General features: G+C 51.9%; 1 protein-coding gene across 4 annotated transcripts in view; it reads left to right on the top strand.

The window, feature by feature from the left end:
• SDK2 (sidekick cell adhesion molecule 2) overlaps positions 1-19,704 on the top strand; it is a 334,770-nt gene that overhangs the window by 218,804 nt on the left and 96,262 nt on the right. For all 4 annotated transcript variants that reach the window (XM_060202671.1, XM_060202672.1, XM_060202670.1 and 1 more), the window contains exons 6-12: positions 1,473-1,584; positions 2,789-2,979; positions 3,137-3,220; positions 5,749-5,943; positions 7,793-7,909; positions 10,886-11,053; positions 11,840-11,942. In XM_060202671.1, coding sequence (XP_060058654.1) covers positions 1,473-1,584; positions 2,789-2,979; positions 3,137-3,220; positions 5,749-5,943; positions 7,793-7,909; positions 10,886-11,053; positions 11,840-11,942 — 970 coding nt within the window. The remainder of the gene's footprint in view (positions 1-1,472; positions 1,585-2,788; positions 2,980-3,136; positions 3,221-5,748; positions 5,944-7,792; positions 7,910-10,885; positions 11,054-11,839; positions 11,943-19,704) is intronic.

Genomic DNA, 19,704 nt, shown 5'->3' with positions numbered 1-19,704 from the left:
GCAGTCCTTAATCCCATTTGCAAAGATCTGTTTCCAAATTAGGTCACAGTCACAGGTGCTAGGGAGGGGGTTGGGGGTGAGACACTGTTCAAACTAGTACAGCCATCTTAAAAAAAAATTATATTAATGATTTAATAACGATTAACAAGATTGTAAGATAGCAAGGGTACAATCCACACAGTTCACACCACCAGAGTTCCATGTCCCATCCCTTCCATTGGAAGCTTCTCTATTTCTTGTTTGTTTGTTTGTTTGTTTGTCTCCAGGGTTATTTCTGGGACTCAGTGCCTGCACTACGAATCCACTGCTCCTGGAGGCCATTTTTCCCATTTTGTTGCCATTGTTGTTGTTGTTATTGTTGCCATTGCTGTTGTTGAATAGGACACAGAGAAATCAAGAGAGGAGGGGAAGACAGAGAGGGAGAGAAAAACACCTGAAGACCTTCTTCACCGCTTGTGAAGCGATCCCCTGCAGGTGGGGAGCCGCGGGCTCGAACCGGGATCCTTCCGCCCTCCAGTCCTTGCCCTTCACACCATGTGTACTTAACCTGCTGTGCTACTGCCCAGCCCCCAGCTTCTCTATTCTTTATCCCTCTGAGAGTATCAACCAAAATTCTTTATGGGGTGCAGAAGGTAAATGTTCTGGCTTCTGTAATTGCTTCTCCACTGGACATGGATGTGGGCAGGTTGATCCAGACCCCTAGCTTGTTTCTGTCGTTCTCTAGTGGGGTAGGACACTGGGGAGGTGAGACTTGCGGTCACATTGGTAAGGTCGTCTGCCCAGGGAAGTCAGGATGAAATCATCGTAGCATTTGCAACTTGGTAGCTGAAAGGTGGTATATAAAGCAGAACAAATTGTTTAATAAACAGGGTCCTGAAGATAGGAATAGAGCAGATGAAATTGAGGGTCTCCATGTGGGAAGAAGCTTGGAAAACTTTTTTAGATCTGTTCCAAGGGGCCTATGACTTCAGTAATTTTTTCCTGAGCCTGATAGCTAACATGCAAGTGGACTAAAAGTATTTTCTGGGAAGATGGTGTCAGAGTTGAGAATAGAACTAGAAAACTGGACTAGGGCAGAGAGTAGCTCCCAGATATGAGGGCAGTATATAAATACTGTTAACTGTTCACCATATCAAACTGGAAGAGTGGACGGTGAAGAATTGTGCTAAGCTGATAAATGTAGGTTGGAAGGCAGGAATCTGAAGGTAGAAGAAAAGAGAACACGGGGATGGGGGATGGCAGGGCTTTGTTATAGGTTGGGAGAGGCCCTTTGGGGTCTCTGGGGGCTCTCCTGGTCACTGTGTGGTGACCCTTGAGCAGAGGAAGAAGAGGTGACAATCCCTGTGTCTGGCCCTCAGCCACTTGCCTTCTCTGTGATGGCAAAGAGCTCTTGGGGCATCGGCTGCAAAAGGGGGCCGTGCAGAAATGGGGTGTCCAACCTGTACCCCTGCTGACACCGGACTTCCTCCTAGATGTTGGGGGGCCAGCAGACCCCATCGCCCCGACCATCATCATTCCTCCCAAGAACACCAGCGTAGTGGCCGGGACCTCAGAAGTGACCTTGGAGTGCGTGGCCAATGCCAGGTGGGTGTCCTCCCCTGCCCACCACCTTCCTGCTGAGCTCCAGAGGGTGCTCGCAGGAGGCCACCCAAAACTTAGAGGCCCAGACATCATGCCCTCTGGGGAACAGGAGAGGAGATGGGTCCATGAGCCCGGAAGAAGGGCCTTGGGGACATGTCAACTGCTGCTGGAGAATTAGCAGATAAAACAGGAGGCCCTGTTCTTAGTGGCCCGGACTCTGAGTGGGGTTACCAGGAAGCAGATCTCAGCCCCAAGTATCAGGGATCATAGTGCAGCCCTCCTGGGAGCCCAGACTGCCTTGCATATGACCATTCCAAGGCAGCAGTCCATCAAAGGCAGTCCTGGGCCCCTGGCCCCCTCCCCAGGCTAGAAAACAAGTCAATCACTAATGAACTTACGCATGTGCAGGCACGACTCAGTGCCCATCCACACCTTCTTCCTCCCAACAAACACCTGGTGTGGGTGTCACGATCCAGGAGCCCAGAGAGAGCGAGCCACCTGCCAGAGCCCCCCCCCCCCCCCCAGCAAGGCTAGAAGCAGAGTGGCATGGTGCAGGCCTGCTGGGATGTCACTGTCATTCCCTGGGCCTCAGGCCTCTCAGTGCTGCCTAAACATGTTCTGGCAGGGAACCCTTTCTGAGCACCCAGTGGTGTTCAGACAGCCTCCACCTTGGCAACCGACTCTGGGGGTCTCACAGGTGTTTAAGAAGAACGGGGTGCTTGGAGTTGGGGCTGGTGACAAAGAGAGTTTGCTCAAACTCACGCTTGCAGCTGGGTGTATCTGCCTTCAGTCTTAGAGTCCCCTTCTGGTATTTCTCCAGTCACTGTCCAGATTGATAAATGCTTTTTTGTCTTCTGGGTTTATTTCCATGGGGATCAACTCTTCGGGAAGACCATGGAAAATAGGGAGGGTGGGGAGGCTGTTCCCCTGCACTGTGAGCTGATTACACCCACAGAACCGGGTTCTAGTCTGAGGCTCAGACACATCTACCCTCACAGCTCCTGTACGGACACAAGACCCCCATTCCAGGGACCGAGTAGCTGAAACCGATCCAAAAGCTCACACCTAGAAAGTCCCAGGGGTGCAGGAAGGCCCCGGGGGTCTGCAGGCTCTGCCTTCCTCCCTACCCCCGCTGTCTCTGGGTCTCAGGAAGCCCAGTGACTTCGCCTCCCACCTTCCACACCCCCTGTCTGCCTGCCCCCTCCAGGCCCCTGATGAAGCTGCACATCATGTGGAAGAAGAACGGGGCTCTGTTGTCTGGGGGCATCAGTGACTACCACCGCAGGCTCACCATCCCCAACCCCGTGGGCAGCGACAGCGGCTACTATGAGTGTGAGGCCGTCCTGCGAAGCAGCAGCGTCCCCTCAGTTATCCGAGGGGCCTACCTGTCTGTGCTGGGTGAGCTACCCACCCCCCCCACCCACAACCCCACTGAGGCCCCCCCCTCCAAGCGTCAGGGGCAGCTAGACTGGGGCTTGCTTAAAGGCGACCTGTCCTGTGGTTCTGTCAAAGGGAGTATGGCTCTGATCTCTTCCCCTGACCCCTCTGCCTGCAGAACCGCCTCAGTTTGTCAAGGAGCCTGAGAGGCACGTCACAGCAGAGATGGAGAAGGTGGTTGACATCCCCTGTCGGGCCAAAGGTAACCCAGAAGCCTGGAGGGAGGGGAACCCTGGAGCTTCAGCCCCTCCTGTCCCCAACGGGTGCTTCTAAATCCCACCTCCAGGGCCGGGTGGTGGCGCACCTGGTTGAGCGCACACATTACAATGTGCAAGGACCTGGGTTCGAGCCCCCAGTCCCCACCTGCAGGGGGAAAGATTCACAAGTGGTGAAGTAGAGCTGCAGGTGTCTCTCTGTCTCTCTCCCTCTCTGTCTCCCCCTTCCCTCTCAGTTTCTCTCTGTCTCTACCCAGTAATAAATAAATATCATTTAAAAAAGAACTACTAGAGCCAGGTGGAGTCTGGGGTGGTGGAGGGTGTGAAGAGTGTGTGTGTGAGAGAGAGACAGAGAGTGTGTGTGAGAGAGAGACAGAGAGTGTGTGAGAGAGAGACAGAGAGTGTGTGAGAGAGAGACAGAGAGTGTGTGAGAGAGACAGAGAGTGTGTGTGTGTGAGAGAGAGAGACAGAGAGTGTGTGTGAGAGAGAGACAGAGAGTGTGTGTGTAGTGTGTGGAGAGTGTGTGAGAGTACACGAGTGAGTGGGTGTGAGAGAGAGACAGAGAGTGTGTGTGTGTAGTGTGTGGAGAGTGTGTGAGAGTACACGAGTGAGTGGGTGTGAGAGACAGAGAGTGTGTGTGTAGTGTGTGGAGAGTGTGTGAGAGTACACAAGTGAGTGGGTGTGAGAGAGAGACAGAGAGTGTGTGTGTGGAGTGTGTGGAGAGTGTGTGAGAGTACACGAGTGAGTGTGTGTGAGAGAGAGACAGAGAGTGTGTGTGTGTCCACAGCCAGCACCAAAGTCCTGGGCCCCCAATAAACCCAGTCGCTCACACAAAGTCCAAGAGACAATTTGTTTACTCTGTTTTATTTTTTTGCAAGTTGCATTCGCTTTAGTTCTCATATTCCACAAAGCCCATCAGTAGTCATCTTTCATATCTTTTTAAAAATATTTTTTATTTATTAATGAGAAACACAGGAGAAGAAAGAAAAAGAGCCAGACATCACTCTGGTACAAGTGCTGCCAGGGATTGAACTCAGGACCTCATGCTTGAGAGTCCGATGCTTTATCCACTGTGCCACCTCTCGGAACACTGTCTTTCATATCTTTACTTATTTCACGTAGAATCCATTTTGTCCCAAATAGTACAACATCATCTCTCATCTTTTTTTTTTAACTTCAGAGTAGTATGCTGCAGAGGATATACCCCACGACTGCTTTATTTTATTTTATTTTATTTTGCCTCCAGGGTTTGCCTGTGCTATGAATCCACTGCTCCTGCAGCCATATTTTTTTTTCCTTTTTTTTTTTTTTTATTGTATAGGACAGAAAGAAATTGAGACAGGAGGGGAAGATAGAAAGGGAGAAAGACAGACACCTGCAGACCTGCTTCACTGCTTGTGAAGCGATTCCCCCCTGCAGGTGGGGATCCGGGGTCTTGAACCATTATCCTTGTGTGGGTCCTTGCCCTTCATACTCTGTGCGTTTAACTCTGTGTGCCACCGCCCGCCCACACAACAGCTTTATCAGTCAGTCACCTGTCCGTGAGCATTAAGGTTGCATCCGTTCTTTGGCTACTGTGAATCGTGCATCTGTGAACTCAGGCTTGTCGTCTTCCAGAGCCCTGACCGGTGCTGATGCTGTTCTCAGGGCCAGTGGAGAAGGGGCATCCAAGATGACCCCAACACCCCCAATCCCTGCTGTCCCAGAGCTCCCATTCCTGGGGGGAGGGGGGAGCAGACAAAACAACAAGCAAATAAATCTAGAATGCCCCAAGTTGTAGGAGGCCCCATCATTTTATGCACCCCTGAGAAAGAGAAGAGGCTGCTGATTAGTGATGACATGCTGTGGATTGTGAGACATGTCCTGATGCCAGAGAGACGTCAATGGTAGAAGCTTGTGTGGGGGGCGGCCAGGAGGAGGCACACCCGGTTAAGCATATATAGTACTAAGCACAAGGATCTGGGTTCGAGCCCCCGGCTCCCCACCTGCAGGGGGAGATGTTTCACAATCTACAAAGCAGGTCTGCAGGTGTCTATCTTTCTCTCTCTGTTTCCCCCTCCTCTCCTAATTTCTCTCTGTCCAATCCAATAAAATGGAAAATTGGTCACCTGGAGTAGTGGATTTATAGTGCCAGCACCTAGCCCCAGTGATAACCCTGGAGGCATGAAAAAATGAAAAAGGATAAAGGAAGGGAAGGGAAGGGAAGGGAAGGGAAGGGAAGGGAAGGGAAGGGAAGGGAAGGGAAGGGAAGGGAAGGGAAGGGAAGGGAAGGGAAGGGAAGAAAAAAAGATTGTGTGTGTATGTGTAACAGAAGACATATGACCCCTGAAGAGGCCCAGGTCTAGGCCAGCTATATAACAGTGATGACCCTGAGAACACTGTCTCAAACGCCTCAGGGGTCCCTCTGAGACACAGTGGACCCTCCTGGCAGACACTAACCTTCGCCTGAGTGCCCTGGAGGCAGGGGTGGCGGGGCGGGGGACTCGATGGCTAACGGTGACCCTCGTGTCCCCAGGAGTGCCGCCGCCCTCCATCACCTGGTACAAGGATGCGGCCGTCGTGGAGGTGGAGAAGCTGAGCCGCTTCCGGCAGCGTGGCGATGGGACCCTGCAGATCAGCGGGCTGGTGCCCGACGATACGGGCATGTTCCAATGCTTTGCCCGCAACGCGGCCGGTGAGGTGCAGACGTCCACCTACCTGGCTGTCACCAGTGAGTCCCTCTCATCCCCCCCCGCCCCCCCGCTTCCTGCTCCACATCAAAGAAAGGGTCCTGGAGACTTTGCAGCTGGGGTGACATTAGCCAGTTGCACCCCGTCACCAGGGCCCCTGTGATCCTCCCTGTGTCCCCAAGCCAAGGCCACGTTCACTGATATGTTTTAGCAAAAAAGTTCTGAGGCCACAGCTTGGCCCAGACTGTGCAGAGTCCCATCCAGGCCGGGACCACCTTGCCCTGCCTCCACTCTCCAGCTGGCCAGTCCCTCCCACTCCAGCCCCTTACGGCTTAAGAGTCCCTTCTGCTAAATGATGCCAAGCTTTGCCCAGCTCCTTCCTCACCGAGGCGGCAGAAGGGTCCCCACAGGGCAGAGGGGGAGCTTGGTGTGGCTCTGGGGCATGGGGAGGTGTGTGTGTGTGTGTGGGGGGGGGGTCTCCTGGTGGATAGAAGTGAAGCTCTGGTTCCACGCTGGACTGACCCGCTAGTTGCCTGAGGGTGGGCACCAGGGAAGCAAGACCAGGAAGGCTGTTCTGACTTCAGGGGAGCTCAGCTCGGCCTGGCTGTTGCGAGCCAGGACTCCAATGTTTAGAAAGTGGGTGGTGAGGGTCAGGCATTGGTGCACCCAGTTAAGTGCACATAGTACTAGGGACAAAGACCCACACAAGAATCCAAGTTCAAGCCCTCAGTGGGGATGCTTCATAAGCAGCGAAACAGGTCTACAGATGTCTCTCTTTTTCTCCCTCTCTCTATCTCCTCCTCCCCTCTCGATTTCTCTCTGTCCTGTCCAATAAAATGGGGAAAAAAGGCCGCCAGGAGCCATGGATTCATAGTGTTGGCACTGAACCCTGGAGGAAAAGGAAGAGAAAAGAAAGTGAGTGATGTGTCCAGCAAAGAGCTCATTTGGACAGTGCACAGTCTCGCCATGTTTGCAACCCGGGTTCCAGCCCAGCTCCCACAGCACGGCAGGAAGCTTCGGTTCTGTGGTCTCGTTCTCTCTCTCTCTCTCTCTGGCTCTATCTAGGAGATATGGGGAGGGGAGGACAGAAGAAGGGAGAGAAAGAAGAGGGGAAGGCAAAGGGGAAAGAAAGGCTAAAGGGAGCAAATGGTGGTGCAGCCTGGGAGGTGGTTCAGTGGGTAGAACGTTGCACTCTCCACCATGAAGTTAAGTTCTGAGTCCGACCCCAGCATCCTATGTTCCAGCGTGATGCTCTGGGGTCATTCCTCTCTGACCCCCTCTCTCATTAGTAAATAAATCCTTAAGAAAAAGAAAAAAAAACAAAGGAGAGGGCTGGGCAGGGGCGCAGCAGGTTAAGTGTACATAGTACTAAGCGCAAGGACCCAGGTTCAAGCCTCAGGCTCCCCACCTGCAAGGGGGATTCTTCACGAGCAGTGAAGCAGGTTTGCAAGTGTCTTTGTCTCTCCCTCTCTATCTCCCCCTTCTCTCTCAATTTCTCTCTGTCCTTTCCCATAAATGAAAACTATGGCCTCCAGGAGCAGTGGACTCACAGCACCAGCACCGAGCCCCAGCACTTACTCTGGAGCGGGGCGGGGGGACTTGGTGATGGAACCTATCTTACTTTGAAGCAGCCAGAGTCTAGGTCTCCAGCTGAGAAGGGAGCATCCCTTAGACCATGCCACAGAGGGTGAGCCCCTAAGAAGCAAGCAGGACAGACTCAGCATGGCCTGGGCCCCCCACGGGATGGTGGTTTGGAGGACTCTCCATCTTCTTCCCACAGCCAAGGCCTCCTCAGATCTCCTCCCCCATCCTGGGCCTCACTGCAGGGGAAAGATGAGGACCCAGGCTCCTCACAGGGTGACTAAGAGGCCCTGCTGTGTCCCCCTGCAGGCATCGCCCCCAATATCACCAAGGGTCCCCTGGACAGCACGGTCATCGATGGCACTTCAGCGGTGCTGGTCTGTGAGACTTCAGGAGCACCCCGGCCGGCCATCACCTGGCAGAGAGGTAGGTGAGACTGACCAGGTCTGCAGGGTGTGGACGAGAGCCGCTGCAGACGGTCCTCAGAGGTCGGTTCTGCAGCCAACCCGACTCAGCTTCCCGTGGCCGGCTGTCAGGGTGATGCACTGCACAGCCCAAGAGGACACCTCTCACACATCCATGTGAGCCACAGCACCCCTGAGTGTGTGTGACACGGTCACGCACCCTGAGCCTCAGGTCTCACAGGTACAGCCGATGGCCACAGGGCACGTGCCGCCGAGGGCCAGAGGACTAGACGGTGGGGCTGGGGAGGTGGCACAGAGGCAGAGCACCTGCCCTGAATATGTGAGGCCCCGGGTTCCAGCCCCAACACTGCCGTGCTCTGGTCTCTCTCATGGGAAAAAGACAGTCTCGTAAAATAAGCTCACTTGGGTCGTGCGCTGCTCTGTCATGTGTGCAACCCAGGTTCAAGCCCGGCCCCTACCACACTTTCATTCTGTCTCCATCGGGGGAAAAAAGAAAGGAAAAGAGAAGAAAAGACTATTCCAGGGAACATGTGTGACAGGAACTGTGTGGCTTGTGGCGGCTACTGCTGTGGTGTAGGCAGTTTGGGTGGGGGCTTTTGGTGGCTGGAGGACTCCAGAGGGCTGAGGCAGCAGCACCCAGCTCAACCCCTAAGTCTGTCTACTCGGCCCTCTGTGCCCAGTCCTCCCCTTTGCAGCTCTCCTTACCTGCATAAAGTGGACACTCGTGCACACATACACACACACACACACACGTACACGCACACGTGCACACAGCCACATGCCCCCTTAAGCCTCCAAATATCTGTTCAGGCTCATCACCTCCACTTCCCTCTGCACTAGCCAGGGCCCCTCCCACCTTCTCCAGCAGACCAGCTGCTCCTTTTCTCTGTTCTTTAGCCGGCGCCCACCCCCAGTCACAGGCATGGCTAGTCCACTGCCTCCCTCCAGGACCGGGGGCAGAGTCCGACATGGCTCAGGTGCTCACCGAACACCCAGCACACTCAGGTGCCTGCCCACACGTCTCTCTCTCTCTCTCTGTCTCTCTCTCTCTCTCACACACACACACACACACACACACACACACACACACACACGGCACCTGCCCAGCATACAGACACATACTCACCTGGAACTCCCAGCTCAAGTGCCCTGTCTCTAGCGCAACTATTTTTTTTTTGCCTCCAGGGTTATTGCTGGGCTCGGTGCCTGCACCATGAATCCACTGCTCCTGGAGGCCATTTTCCCCCCCTTTTGTTGCCCTTGTTATTGTAGCCTTGTTGTGGTCATTATTGTTATTGTTGATGTCGTTCGTTGTTGGATAGGACAGAGAGAAATGGAGAGAGGAGGGGAAGACAGAGAGAGAGGGGAGAGAAAGATAGACACCTGCAGATCTGCTTCACCGCCTGTGAAGCGACTCACCTGCAGGTGGGGAACCGGGGGCTCGAACCAGGATCTTTACTCCGGCAGTTGCATTTTGCGCCATGTGCACTTAACCCGCTGCACCACCGCCCGACTCCAGCTCAACTGTTTTTATTATTAGTGCTGGACTTGTCCTTCATCTCTATTTTCCTTCTTCATAAAATGAGAATCTCTTTGTGTCTTTCCAAAAAATGTCTCCTACTTTTAGATGAAATGAAATTGCTCTAAGACTTCCCTTACCTTCATCCCAAATATCCCTCACCCTCTGTAACAAACACACCTCAACCCCCCCCTCGTTATTATTATTGCTTTCTCGTTGAATCACACCTCACTGAGGTAACTGGTGAACACCACCACCTGTGACAATCCAAACAGTCACAAGTTACCTCCTGTTACAGTTGATCTGCGGTGGATTCATTCCTACAGATGGCTTCCCCATTGCTGGCTTGTGATTGAGTGACAGGCTGGAAAATTCCAATTTATATTCTCCTTTTTTCCTCCAACTATTGGAGGTATGAGGTACTGTTAGGATTTCCCAGGAAGAAAACCCAGAGATAAGAGGTTCATCAGAGATGGATACATCAGAGATGGATACACACACACACACACACAGTATTAATATTAGGAATAATCTAGAACAACCTAAGAACAACTGTCAGTCAGGGCTGGGTGGTGGCGCACCTGGTTGCGCACACATGTTACAGTACTCAAGGACCCAAGTTTGAGCCCCCCCGTCCCCACATGCAGGGGGAAAGCTTTGCGAGTGGTGAAGTAGTGTTGCAGGTGTCTCTCTGTCTCTCTCCCTATCACCCCCTTCCCTCTTGATTTCTGGCTTTCTGTACCCAATAAATAAATAAATATAATTTAAAAATCAAAAACAAAAAAAACAGTCAAACTGGAACGGTCCTTCAGGATTGCGCCAAGATGAGGCAAAGAGGTTGAAATTTTATGTCACTGCATGAACCGGTAATAAAAGAGAGAGTGTCCCCTCTACACAGACACTGTGGGTATGCCTACAATACAGACAGTTGCAAAGCCTGGGACCATACACACAGCACATCCTCCATATCTGTCTGTCTGTCTCTCACTCTCTCTCTCCTCCCCCCCAATCCCACTGCAGCAGGAGCTCTGTCCCAACCACATCTGCCCTCCCCTGTCTCCCCCTGTCTCCTTCCACCCCATTCCCACTCCTTCCTATCACCCACACTTTCCCCTGCTCCCCTGAAGGTGACCCTGGAGCATCCAGCTAGACACCCATCACCACCTTGTCAGAACTGTCTGCCCCTCCGGCACAGGGGCCAACTGCCTCCAAGGCTGGGCTGGCAGTGCCAGGAAGGACAGACAGCGTGGTGGCTGTGTCACCTCGTGTCCTTACCCCTGACACCAAAGTCGCACCTTCCCAGGTGGAACTCAGCCCCAGCCCTGCTCTATGTCCCCCTCCCCTCCCTCCCACCCTGGCCCCTTCTATGGCGTCTGACCCTGGGAGCTGGAGCTGGCCTGCATCCGTGGGTGAGTGGGGGCTGGAGGCACTGCCTGACCCCTGTGTGCCGCCCCCCAGGGGAACGCATATTGGCCAGCGGCTCTGTACAGCTGCCCCGCTTCACCTTGCTGGAGTCGGGCACCCTGCTGGTCAGCCCCACGCACCTCTCGGACGCCGGCACATACACCTGCTTGGCTACCAACTCCAGGGGCGTGGACGAAGCTTCGGCGGACCTGGTCGTGTGGGGTGAGTGCATGGGGCAGGAGCCACATGGGGCAGGAGCCCCTGACGTGAGCGTCTGTGAACGTGCACTGACCCAAGGCCCCCGGGGGCTCTGCCCCCCACCCTGCACTAGGGCACCACTCACAGGTGGGGCACGTGGAGGGAGGGGGGGTCCTAGGGAGGCCCAGGCTCTAAGGTAGGGGCCCTGCTAAGCCTGGCCCAGGAGGAAGCACAGACACATTTGCAGATACGCATGGAAACGATTTCACATCCTGAAGGGCAGCAACCGGTCAGCCACCTTTTCCCGAAAAGGGCCAGAGAGGGGCTATTTCCAGCCTTGCGGGCCAGACAGTCTCGGTGGCCAGGCCTCTGCTGACTCTCCCCTCATCACTGCCAAAACAGCCCCAGACAGCTCTGCACTGGGCAGCTGTGAAGCCTCTGGCAGGGCCCAGCTGAACGTGCACCTGTTCTCAGGGGACTTCACCATCCCCTGCCAGCCCCCGAGACAGGATGCTGAGTCTGCCTCTAGGTGAAGCCTAGACGTGGGAGCTGAGGGGCCAGGCGTCAATTCAAGAGCCGATGGAACTATTGTTAGCTGCTGTGCCCGGCAAGAAGACAGCCCTGACCCCCCTCAGGTCTCCCCTCTCCTCCCGTTACTGGGGTCTGGAAGAGAGGGAAACTGAGCAACCCCCCTCCCCCCCGCGCAGGGGCAGGGCCGCCAGGAGCCCGCGCTGCCCTGCCCTCCTCCCACCTGTTAACTCCACACCCGCTCTTCACCCCCACCCCCCACCCACACCTGCTGTCTTTCAGCCCGGACCCGCATCACCAAGCCTCCCCAGGACCAGAGTGTCATCAAGGGCACCCAGGCCTCCATGGTGTGTGGAGTGACCCATGACCCCCGAGTGACTATCAGGTACCCCTTTGTTATGGTCCCGGGGAGGCCGAAGGGGGGCACCTGTGGGGCCCTGTCATCTCGTAGGGAGATCATCTGTAGAGCCAAGGCTGGGCTGGTGTATCTGGCTAATCTATAGGGAGTGATGCCAGTATGAGACTTGGGGGGGCAGGTGGTGGCACACCTGGTTGAGCGCACATATTACAATGCACAAGGACCCGGGTTCGAACCCCCGGTCCCCACCTGCAGGGAGAAAGCCTTGTGAGTGGTGAAGCTGGCCTACAGGTGTCTGTCTCCCTCTCTGTTACCCCTTTCCTCTTGATTTCTGACTGTCCCTATCCAATAAATAAATAAAAGTAATTTTTAAAAGTGTTTTAAATGAAAGGAACTGGGTAGTGTGAGGACAGAGGGAAAGGGAACAGGCATGGTAAGGAAAGGGAGAGAGATGGAGGAAGAGGAAGGAGGAGGGTAAAGAGGACTTGGCATTGCCAGGGAGGTGGCACAATGGTTAGAGCACCAGTTTTGTGTACATGAGGTCCTGAGTTCTAGTCCCTGCTTTCCATGTGCCAGATTAATGCTCTGGGTACCATATCTATATCTCTAGCTCTTTTCTTTCTTCCTTTCTTTCTTTCTTTCTTTCTTTCCTTCTTTCTTTACTTATTTATTTATTCCCTTTTGTTGCCCTTGTTGTAGTTGTTGTTGGCTAGGACAGAGAGAAATGGAGAGAGGAGGGGAAGACAGAGAGGGGGAGAGAAAGACAGACACCTGCAGACCTGCTTCACCGCCTGTGAAGCGACTCCCCTGCAGGTGGGGAGCTGGGGCTTGAACCGGGATCCTTAAGCCGGTCCTTGTGCTTTGCACCACCTGCGCTTAGCCCGCTGCGCTACTACTGCCCGACTCCCTCTAGCTCTTTCTCTTATGTTAATAAATGAATCAATCTTTAAGAAAGGGGAGGGAGGATAAGAAAGAAGTAAAAAGAGAGAGGGAGGGAAGAAGGAAAAAGAGAATGAGAGAAAGGGAAGAGGACTCTAACCTGCTCTCACTGTGGTCAGGACGCGCGCACGCGCACACACACACACACGCGCACACACACAGTCTGAGACCCTAACCCAGTGCCAAGGGAGCTGAGTGTAAACAGGCATGAGCGAAGCCTCCCCCAGATGACCCTGAATGGGCCAAGTGTGACGGGGAAGAGTCCAAACTGAACCCCCATACTGTCCACCCCAGGAGGCAGGACCCCTGAAAGCAGCTTGGTCTGAAGGGAAGGGGACCCAATGGAGAGGTCCAGGAGGGGCAGCCAAGCCTCCAGGAGACCTCCCCAATCTTGGGGCAACCTCACACTTGCAAAATTAAAATGAGGAAAGAATTACCTCTACAAGCTCTCCCCTGAGCTCCAGGATACTGGGAAAAAAAAGTGTAACTGCTTCCCTAGTAGCCAACGCTCCCTCTCTCTGTTATGGGTCCTCTCAGACACGGCCCTGCACCTCCCCAGCAACTGTGTCCTGGGGCGCCATCCGGTGTCCAATGGGCATATGACAGCCTGTACAGCCATATCCTGGCGACCCTGGGGATCCCAGTTTGAGAGAGACTTCATTCAACAGTGTTACACGAGGGCCCTTTCGGTCGGTTATCTCCTGCTCCAACACAAGTGAAAATAAGAGCCGTGAAATTGTGTAGATGTGGTTACAGTGCTGTCAACAGGGCCGGCAAGGCAGCTCAGCTGGGTGGTGCACACGCTGTCTGTCATCTGTGACACTCGGGTCCCAGCCTGACCCCTTACTGCCTTGAGGGAGGTGTCAATGGTTTGGTGTCTTTCCCTCTCTGTCTCTGTCTGGGAAAATTGGCTTGGCACTACGAAGCCCCAGTGACAACAACAACAACAAAATAGTGTCAACAGATAGTCCAGAAAATGCCCATTCCTGGAGGTATTCAATTATTGAAAGGAAATTAATACACCACAGTGTCGGGTGATGGCACTTAGTTGAGCACACACATTACAGTGTGCAAGGACCCAGGTTCAAGTCCCCAGGCCCCACCTGCAGGAGGAAAGCTTCACGAGTGGTGAAGCAGGGCTGCAGGTATCTCATTGTCTCATTGTCTCTTCCCCTTACTCTATCTCACCAGCCTTTCTCAATTTATCTCTGTCTCTATCAAATAAATAGTTAATTTAAAAAAATTAATATACCATTGTGGAAATGCTGTCCTAGAGAATCCACACATATACCTGTAGGATGCCCTGTGTGTCAGATCTATGCATACATAGTGGCTATTTGCTGGGTTTTGTTTGTTTGCTAGGACAGAGCAGTTGACAGAAGGGGAGGGAGAGGGGAGAGAGAGAGAGAGGGAGGGAGAGAGACCTGCAGCACTGCTTCACCATTTGTGAAGTTTCTCTCCTGCAGGTGGGGATGGGGACTAGGGGCTTGAACCAAGTTCTTTTTTTTTTTCCTTTGGGGGATTCATGGTTTACAGTCGACAGTGAACTACGATAGTTTGGACATGCGTAACATTTCTCCGTTTTCCACATAACAGTTCAACTCCCACTAGGTCCTCCTCCGCCATCATGTTCCAGGACTTGAACCTCCCCCCCCCACCTCAGAGACCTTTACTTTGGTGCAATACACCAACTCCAGTCCAAGTTCTGCTTGGTGTTGAACCGAGTTCTTGAGCAAGGTGATGTGTGTGCTTAACCAGGTATATCACTGCCCAGCCCTATAGCTGGCTATTCTTTAACCACTCACTGATGAAGCCTGTGTAGTCACCAACAGCTATGTCCATTCAGTAACTAGGATGCACAGTGGAGATTGGGCATGTAGCCTAGAGCCCTGAGTGCAAGCCCCAGCACCCTCCCCTCCAATAATAATAATAATAATAACTTCTTAATTTAATTGGTGTTTATCCTAATTTTGGGAAATAGATACACAATTTATTTTGGTAGTTGGAAACAACTCTGCATGATTCTGGGGGACAGAGGGCTTCAGAGACCTCCTGCAGTGTGCGTATTTCCCGGCCCAGCCGCTGGGGCTTCCTGGTCTGCAGGTAGGAAATCAGATTGCAAGTCACTGGAGGGGATCTCAGCTTAGAGTCGAATTCCCATCCAGAACAGTCTTTCCTAGAAGGAGGAGAGAATAGAATAATCAACACACACACACACACACACACACACACACAACACCTCTCAAACTGGCAATGTCTGTGTCAAGACTACCCCCTTAGCCCCCATTCCCACCTGTCTTCCCTGGGCCTTGGGGAGAAGGTCTCCCCTGCTCTTACCTTACCTTCTTGGGGTGAGTCTTAAGGTGAACCCCCAGATCACAGGATTTCTTTCCCAAAAGTCCATCCCCAGATGGGTCGGGGAGATAGCTCACAGGGTAAGGTGCCTGCACAGTCCTGTGCACAACCCAGGCTTAAGCCCCGGAACCACATGAAAGGCACCGTAGTGACAGAGGAAACTCTGGTGCTGTGGTGTCTCCCCCTATCTCTGACTCTCTGTGTTTGATTTAAAAAAAACAGTGACCTTGGACTGACAAAATAGCTCACTTGGATAGTGCGCTGCTTTATCAGGCACATGACTGACCCAGGTCAAGCCCCCTGCTCCCACATTGAAGGAAGCTTCTATACTACAGTGTGTCATGTCTCTGTCTCTCTGAAATCCCCCCACGTGATTCTAATGTGCAGTCAGGATTGGAAAACCCCCCCCCCCGCCATCTAACTGCAGGGAGCACGACAGAAGTGCCTGAACAGACAGGCTAGAGAGAAATTGAGCAACCCAACCAAACCGTGCTGGCCTTCACTGCTCATACTCAGAATAAAGATGGGCTTCAGGGCTGAAGAGCCGGGCAGGTGGAAGTTGCCAGCATGCAAAGTCTCTAAGTCAACTTCAGAAGCAAATCCTACTCTGGGGTATCTGAGTCCAGGAGAATCTCAGCAATCCACTCTTAGCGGCTGGAAAGGCTGGTGAAGAGGGCCGGGTGGTGGCTCACCTGATTAAGCGCTCACATTACAATGCTCAAGGACCCGGGTTCAAGCCCCTGGTCCCCACCTGCAGGAAGAAAGCTTCACGAGTGGTGAAGCAGGGCTGCAGGTGTCTCTCCGTCTCCCTCCCTCTCTATCTTTTCCTCTCTCAATTCTCCCTGTCTCTATCCAATAATAAGTAAATAAATATATATTTTTTTAAAAAAAGAAAGAAATGCTGGTAAATAGCTGTCTAGCTGTCTTTCTTCATTACACAGCCAGCAGCTATTCATGTGAGGAGGAAAACTTGGGGAGAAAGTGCACCTCAGCTCCCAGCGCGAGGCAGGAAAGAGAAAAGACAAGTAGTTGTTTCTGGGGGTTTTTTGTTTGTTTTTTGTTTTTTCATTAGGGCAATAATTTGAATGCCAGTTAAAAAAAAAAAAAACAGCACTAGAAACACAGTTTCATAATCTGATTTTCCCCCCTTAAAAACCAATTGTCTGTCTCTTCCCCCTTAGTAAATATTTTTGTATAAACTCAGCGATTTGATTGTCCAGCCCTCCATCATGCGGCCGTCATGTGAGAAACGTGGCCCGTTCCCCTCAGACTGCCTCCTTGGGTTCTTTCTGAGATTTGTTTTGTTTTCACTCATGTTCAGAAATATCATGCAGTGTGTTCTCATGACTAAATATTCTGTACATCTTTGATTCCCTGAGAACTGTTGGATAGTGTTCAAAGCCAGAAGGACCCCTGAAAGCCACTCATTGAAATTATTTAAAAGCCAGCTATGAAATTACAGGGAAGCTATTTTGGAAACTCTCTACCCTGAGGTTATTGGTTGTTTCCTTTTTCTTTTTCCTTTTTTTTTTTTTTTAACTTTCTATTATGGGATTTTTCAGACACAACACACAACATGTCAAACAACAACCACCACAACAAAAAACTGTATCGTAGACCGTCAGGTACTCAACTCCCAGAATTCCACCACTCTTGTTTCATTTATCTCCTGATGAATCTATCCTTTTATCTGTTTGTTTCATGGCTATTTATTTCATTTATTTCCTTGCCACACATTGTTTTTACTACCATACTTAACAGCAAATTTCAGGTAAGTCAGTTCACTCTTTTTTTTTTTTTCTTAATGCCTTGGAACTCAGTTCAAGGATTTTATTTTTATTAATTTATTATTAGATAGAGACCGAGAGAAATTGAGAGGGGACAGGGAGATAAAGAGGGAGAGAGACAGAGAGACACCTGCAGCCCTGCTTCATCACTCAGTGAAGTTTTAACCCCTGCAGGACCTTGAACCGGGGTCTTTGCGCACTGTGATGTGTGTACTCAACCAGGTGCGCCACCACCTGGCCCCGGTCAGTTCAATCTCAAATAGTCAATGGGAAAAAAAAGCAGATGGTGATGTTTTGCTGGGTGGAGAAGACGAAGCATGGCTAGCTAGCCAAGTATCCTTTATGTCAAATCCATCTCATATACAGTGATGGTAAATGCGGCTGGTTAGTGTCCTAGATGCTACCCTTAAGTGTTGTCTGTGAACTCGGATCCTCACGGCAGCCCTGAGAGTTGGGTGCAGTTGTTTCCTTTATATGACAGGAGGGAAAAAAAAACCAAGGCCCAGCATGGCTTAGCAAGTGTGCACGGGACCACAAAACTGGAAGGTGACCAGGACAACCTTTCAACCAGGGCCTCTGACACAGAAGCGGTAACACCTAGATATGTTCTCCCAGGGGCAGGGGAGGAGAGCCGGGATGATAGATAGATAGAAAGATAGATAGATAGATAGATAGATAGATAGATAGATAGATAGATACTCAAAAGCCATTATAGAAAAAAGAAAAATAGACACTGTCCTTTCTCTCTCCCTTTGTTATTTTTCTTTCTCGCGAGGAGTTGTTACCTTTCTGAATTTTTTTTTAATATTGTATTTATTTATTGGATAGAGACAGGGAATAATCAAAAGGTAAAGAGGGGATAGAGAAGAGAGAAAGAAAGATGCCTGCAGCCCTGCTGAGCATTTATGAGGCTTCCCCACCACCACCCTGCAGGTGGGGACCAGGGGCTTGAACCCAGACCTTTGCACATGATAACATGTGAGCTCAGCCGGGTGCTCCACTGCTGATTCCCACCTTTCTGAATTTTTTTAAAACTTAGTTTAAAAGATATTCTAGAGAATCGGGCAGTAGTGCAGCGGGTTAAGCGCACATGGCGCCAAGTGCAAGGACCGGCGTAAAGGATCCCGGTTCGAGCCCCCGGCTCCCCACCTCAGGGGAGTCGCTTCACAGGTGGTGAAGCAGGTCTGCAGGTGTCTGTCTTTCTCTCCCCCTCTCTGTCTGCCCCTCCTCTCTCCATTTCTCTGTCCTATCCAACAACGAACGGCATCAACAATAACAATAATAACCACAACAAGGGCAACGAAAGGGGGGAAAATGACCTCCAGGAGCAGTGGACTCATGGTACAGGCACTGAGCCCCAGCAATAACCCTGGAGGCAAAAAATATATATATATTCTAGACTGAGGATTAGTGAGGTAGCTGACTTTAAAAGGTGCCTGCTTCACCATGTGCATGACCCAGGTTCAAGTCCCAGTTACCAAGGCGCTGGGGGGAAGAAGGCTTCAGCCTCTCTCTGTCTCTGTCTCTGTCTCTCTCTCTCTCTCTCTCTGAAAAAAAAAGTCAGCTCTGAGCCAGTGACTTCTGCTTCTCTCTGTTACTGTTACATTCCCCAAACTCGGATAGTTCTTGGCCTCTATGGTTCAGGCCCACCTTCCTGTCAAGGAAGCATCTCAGCCCTCCCCCCCCACCCATTGCCTGCTGGGCACCCTGGGCCGCCCTCCCCAGGGCAGCATCCTGGCATTGCACCCTGAGCCAGTAGCACCCTGGTAGGGAGGAGGGTGATGGCTGTGTTTCCTGCAGACCAATACAGATAAGACACCTGTTGTCGGGCGCAGGTGATCAAGGCCTCTGTACTCGGTGACCAAAGGAAAAGTGATCTTCTTTTTTTGGACACTAAAAGTTGATTTGTCACAGGATGCGTTGATCTAATCATTCCCCTCATAAAACTAATTCCTAGCGGTTTGTTTGTTTGGTTGGTTGGTTGGTTGGTTGGTTTTGTTTTGGTTTTATTGTCGTCAAGGTTATTGCTGGGCCTTGGTGCCTGCGCCATGAATCCACTACTCCCGGTGCTCATTTTTCCCTTTTCTCTTTCTTTTTTGCTTTGCTTTTCTTTTAATTAGAAAGGACAGAGAGAAATTGAGAGGAGAGCTACAGAGACAGCATAGTGGTTCTGCGAGATCCTCATTCTTGAAGCTCTGAGGCTCCAGGTTCAATCCCCAGCACCACCATAAGCCAGAGCTGAGCAGGGCTCTGGCTTTTCTGTGTCTCTCTCTGTATATATCTTTCATTAAAATAGTGAAGAGAGAGAGAGAGGCGGGGGGGGGGGACAGAAAGAAGGAAGAAAGAAGGAGGAAGGGAGAAATTGAGAGGGAGAGAAAGAGAGATACCTGCAGACCTGCTTCACCACTCATGAAGTTCCCCCCCTGCAGATGTGGAGCAGGGACTCAGGCCCAGGTCCTTGCACACGGTGACGTGTGTGCTCACGCAGGTGGACCAGCCCTCTGAGCCCATAAACTTCGTAGCCCGTGCTGGAATTTCGTGCTCCTGTACCTCTTAACTTTACCTCTTTAGCCACACACCAAGCTCTTTTGTGCTGGTGGCTTGGCAATGGCCTGTGACCACCATCAGCAAGGGTTTGGCCTCGACTTCCATGCCGCTGCCAGCCCAGAAAGTCCCAGAAAGACTCCAGTGGTCTGAGAAACATCCTT

This window comes from Erinaceus europaeus, chromosome 12 (genome assembly GCF_950295315.1).
Source record: "Erinaceus europaeus chromosome 12, mEriEur2.1, whole genome shotgun sequence".
Lineage (NCBI taxonomy): Eukaryota > Metazoa > Chordata > Mammalia > Eulipotyphla > Erinaceidae > Erinaceus > Erinaceus europaeus.
The sequence above is the reverse complement of the archived record's forward strand: the minus strand, read 5'-3'. Positions and strand labels throughout refer to the sequence as shown.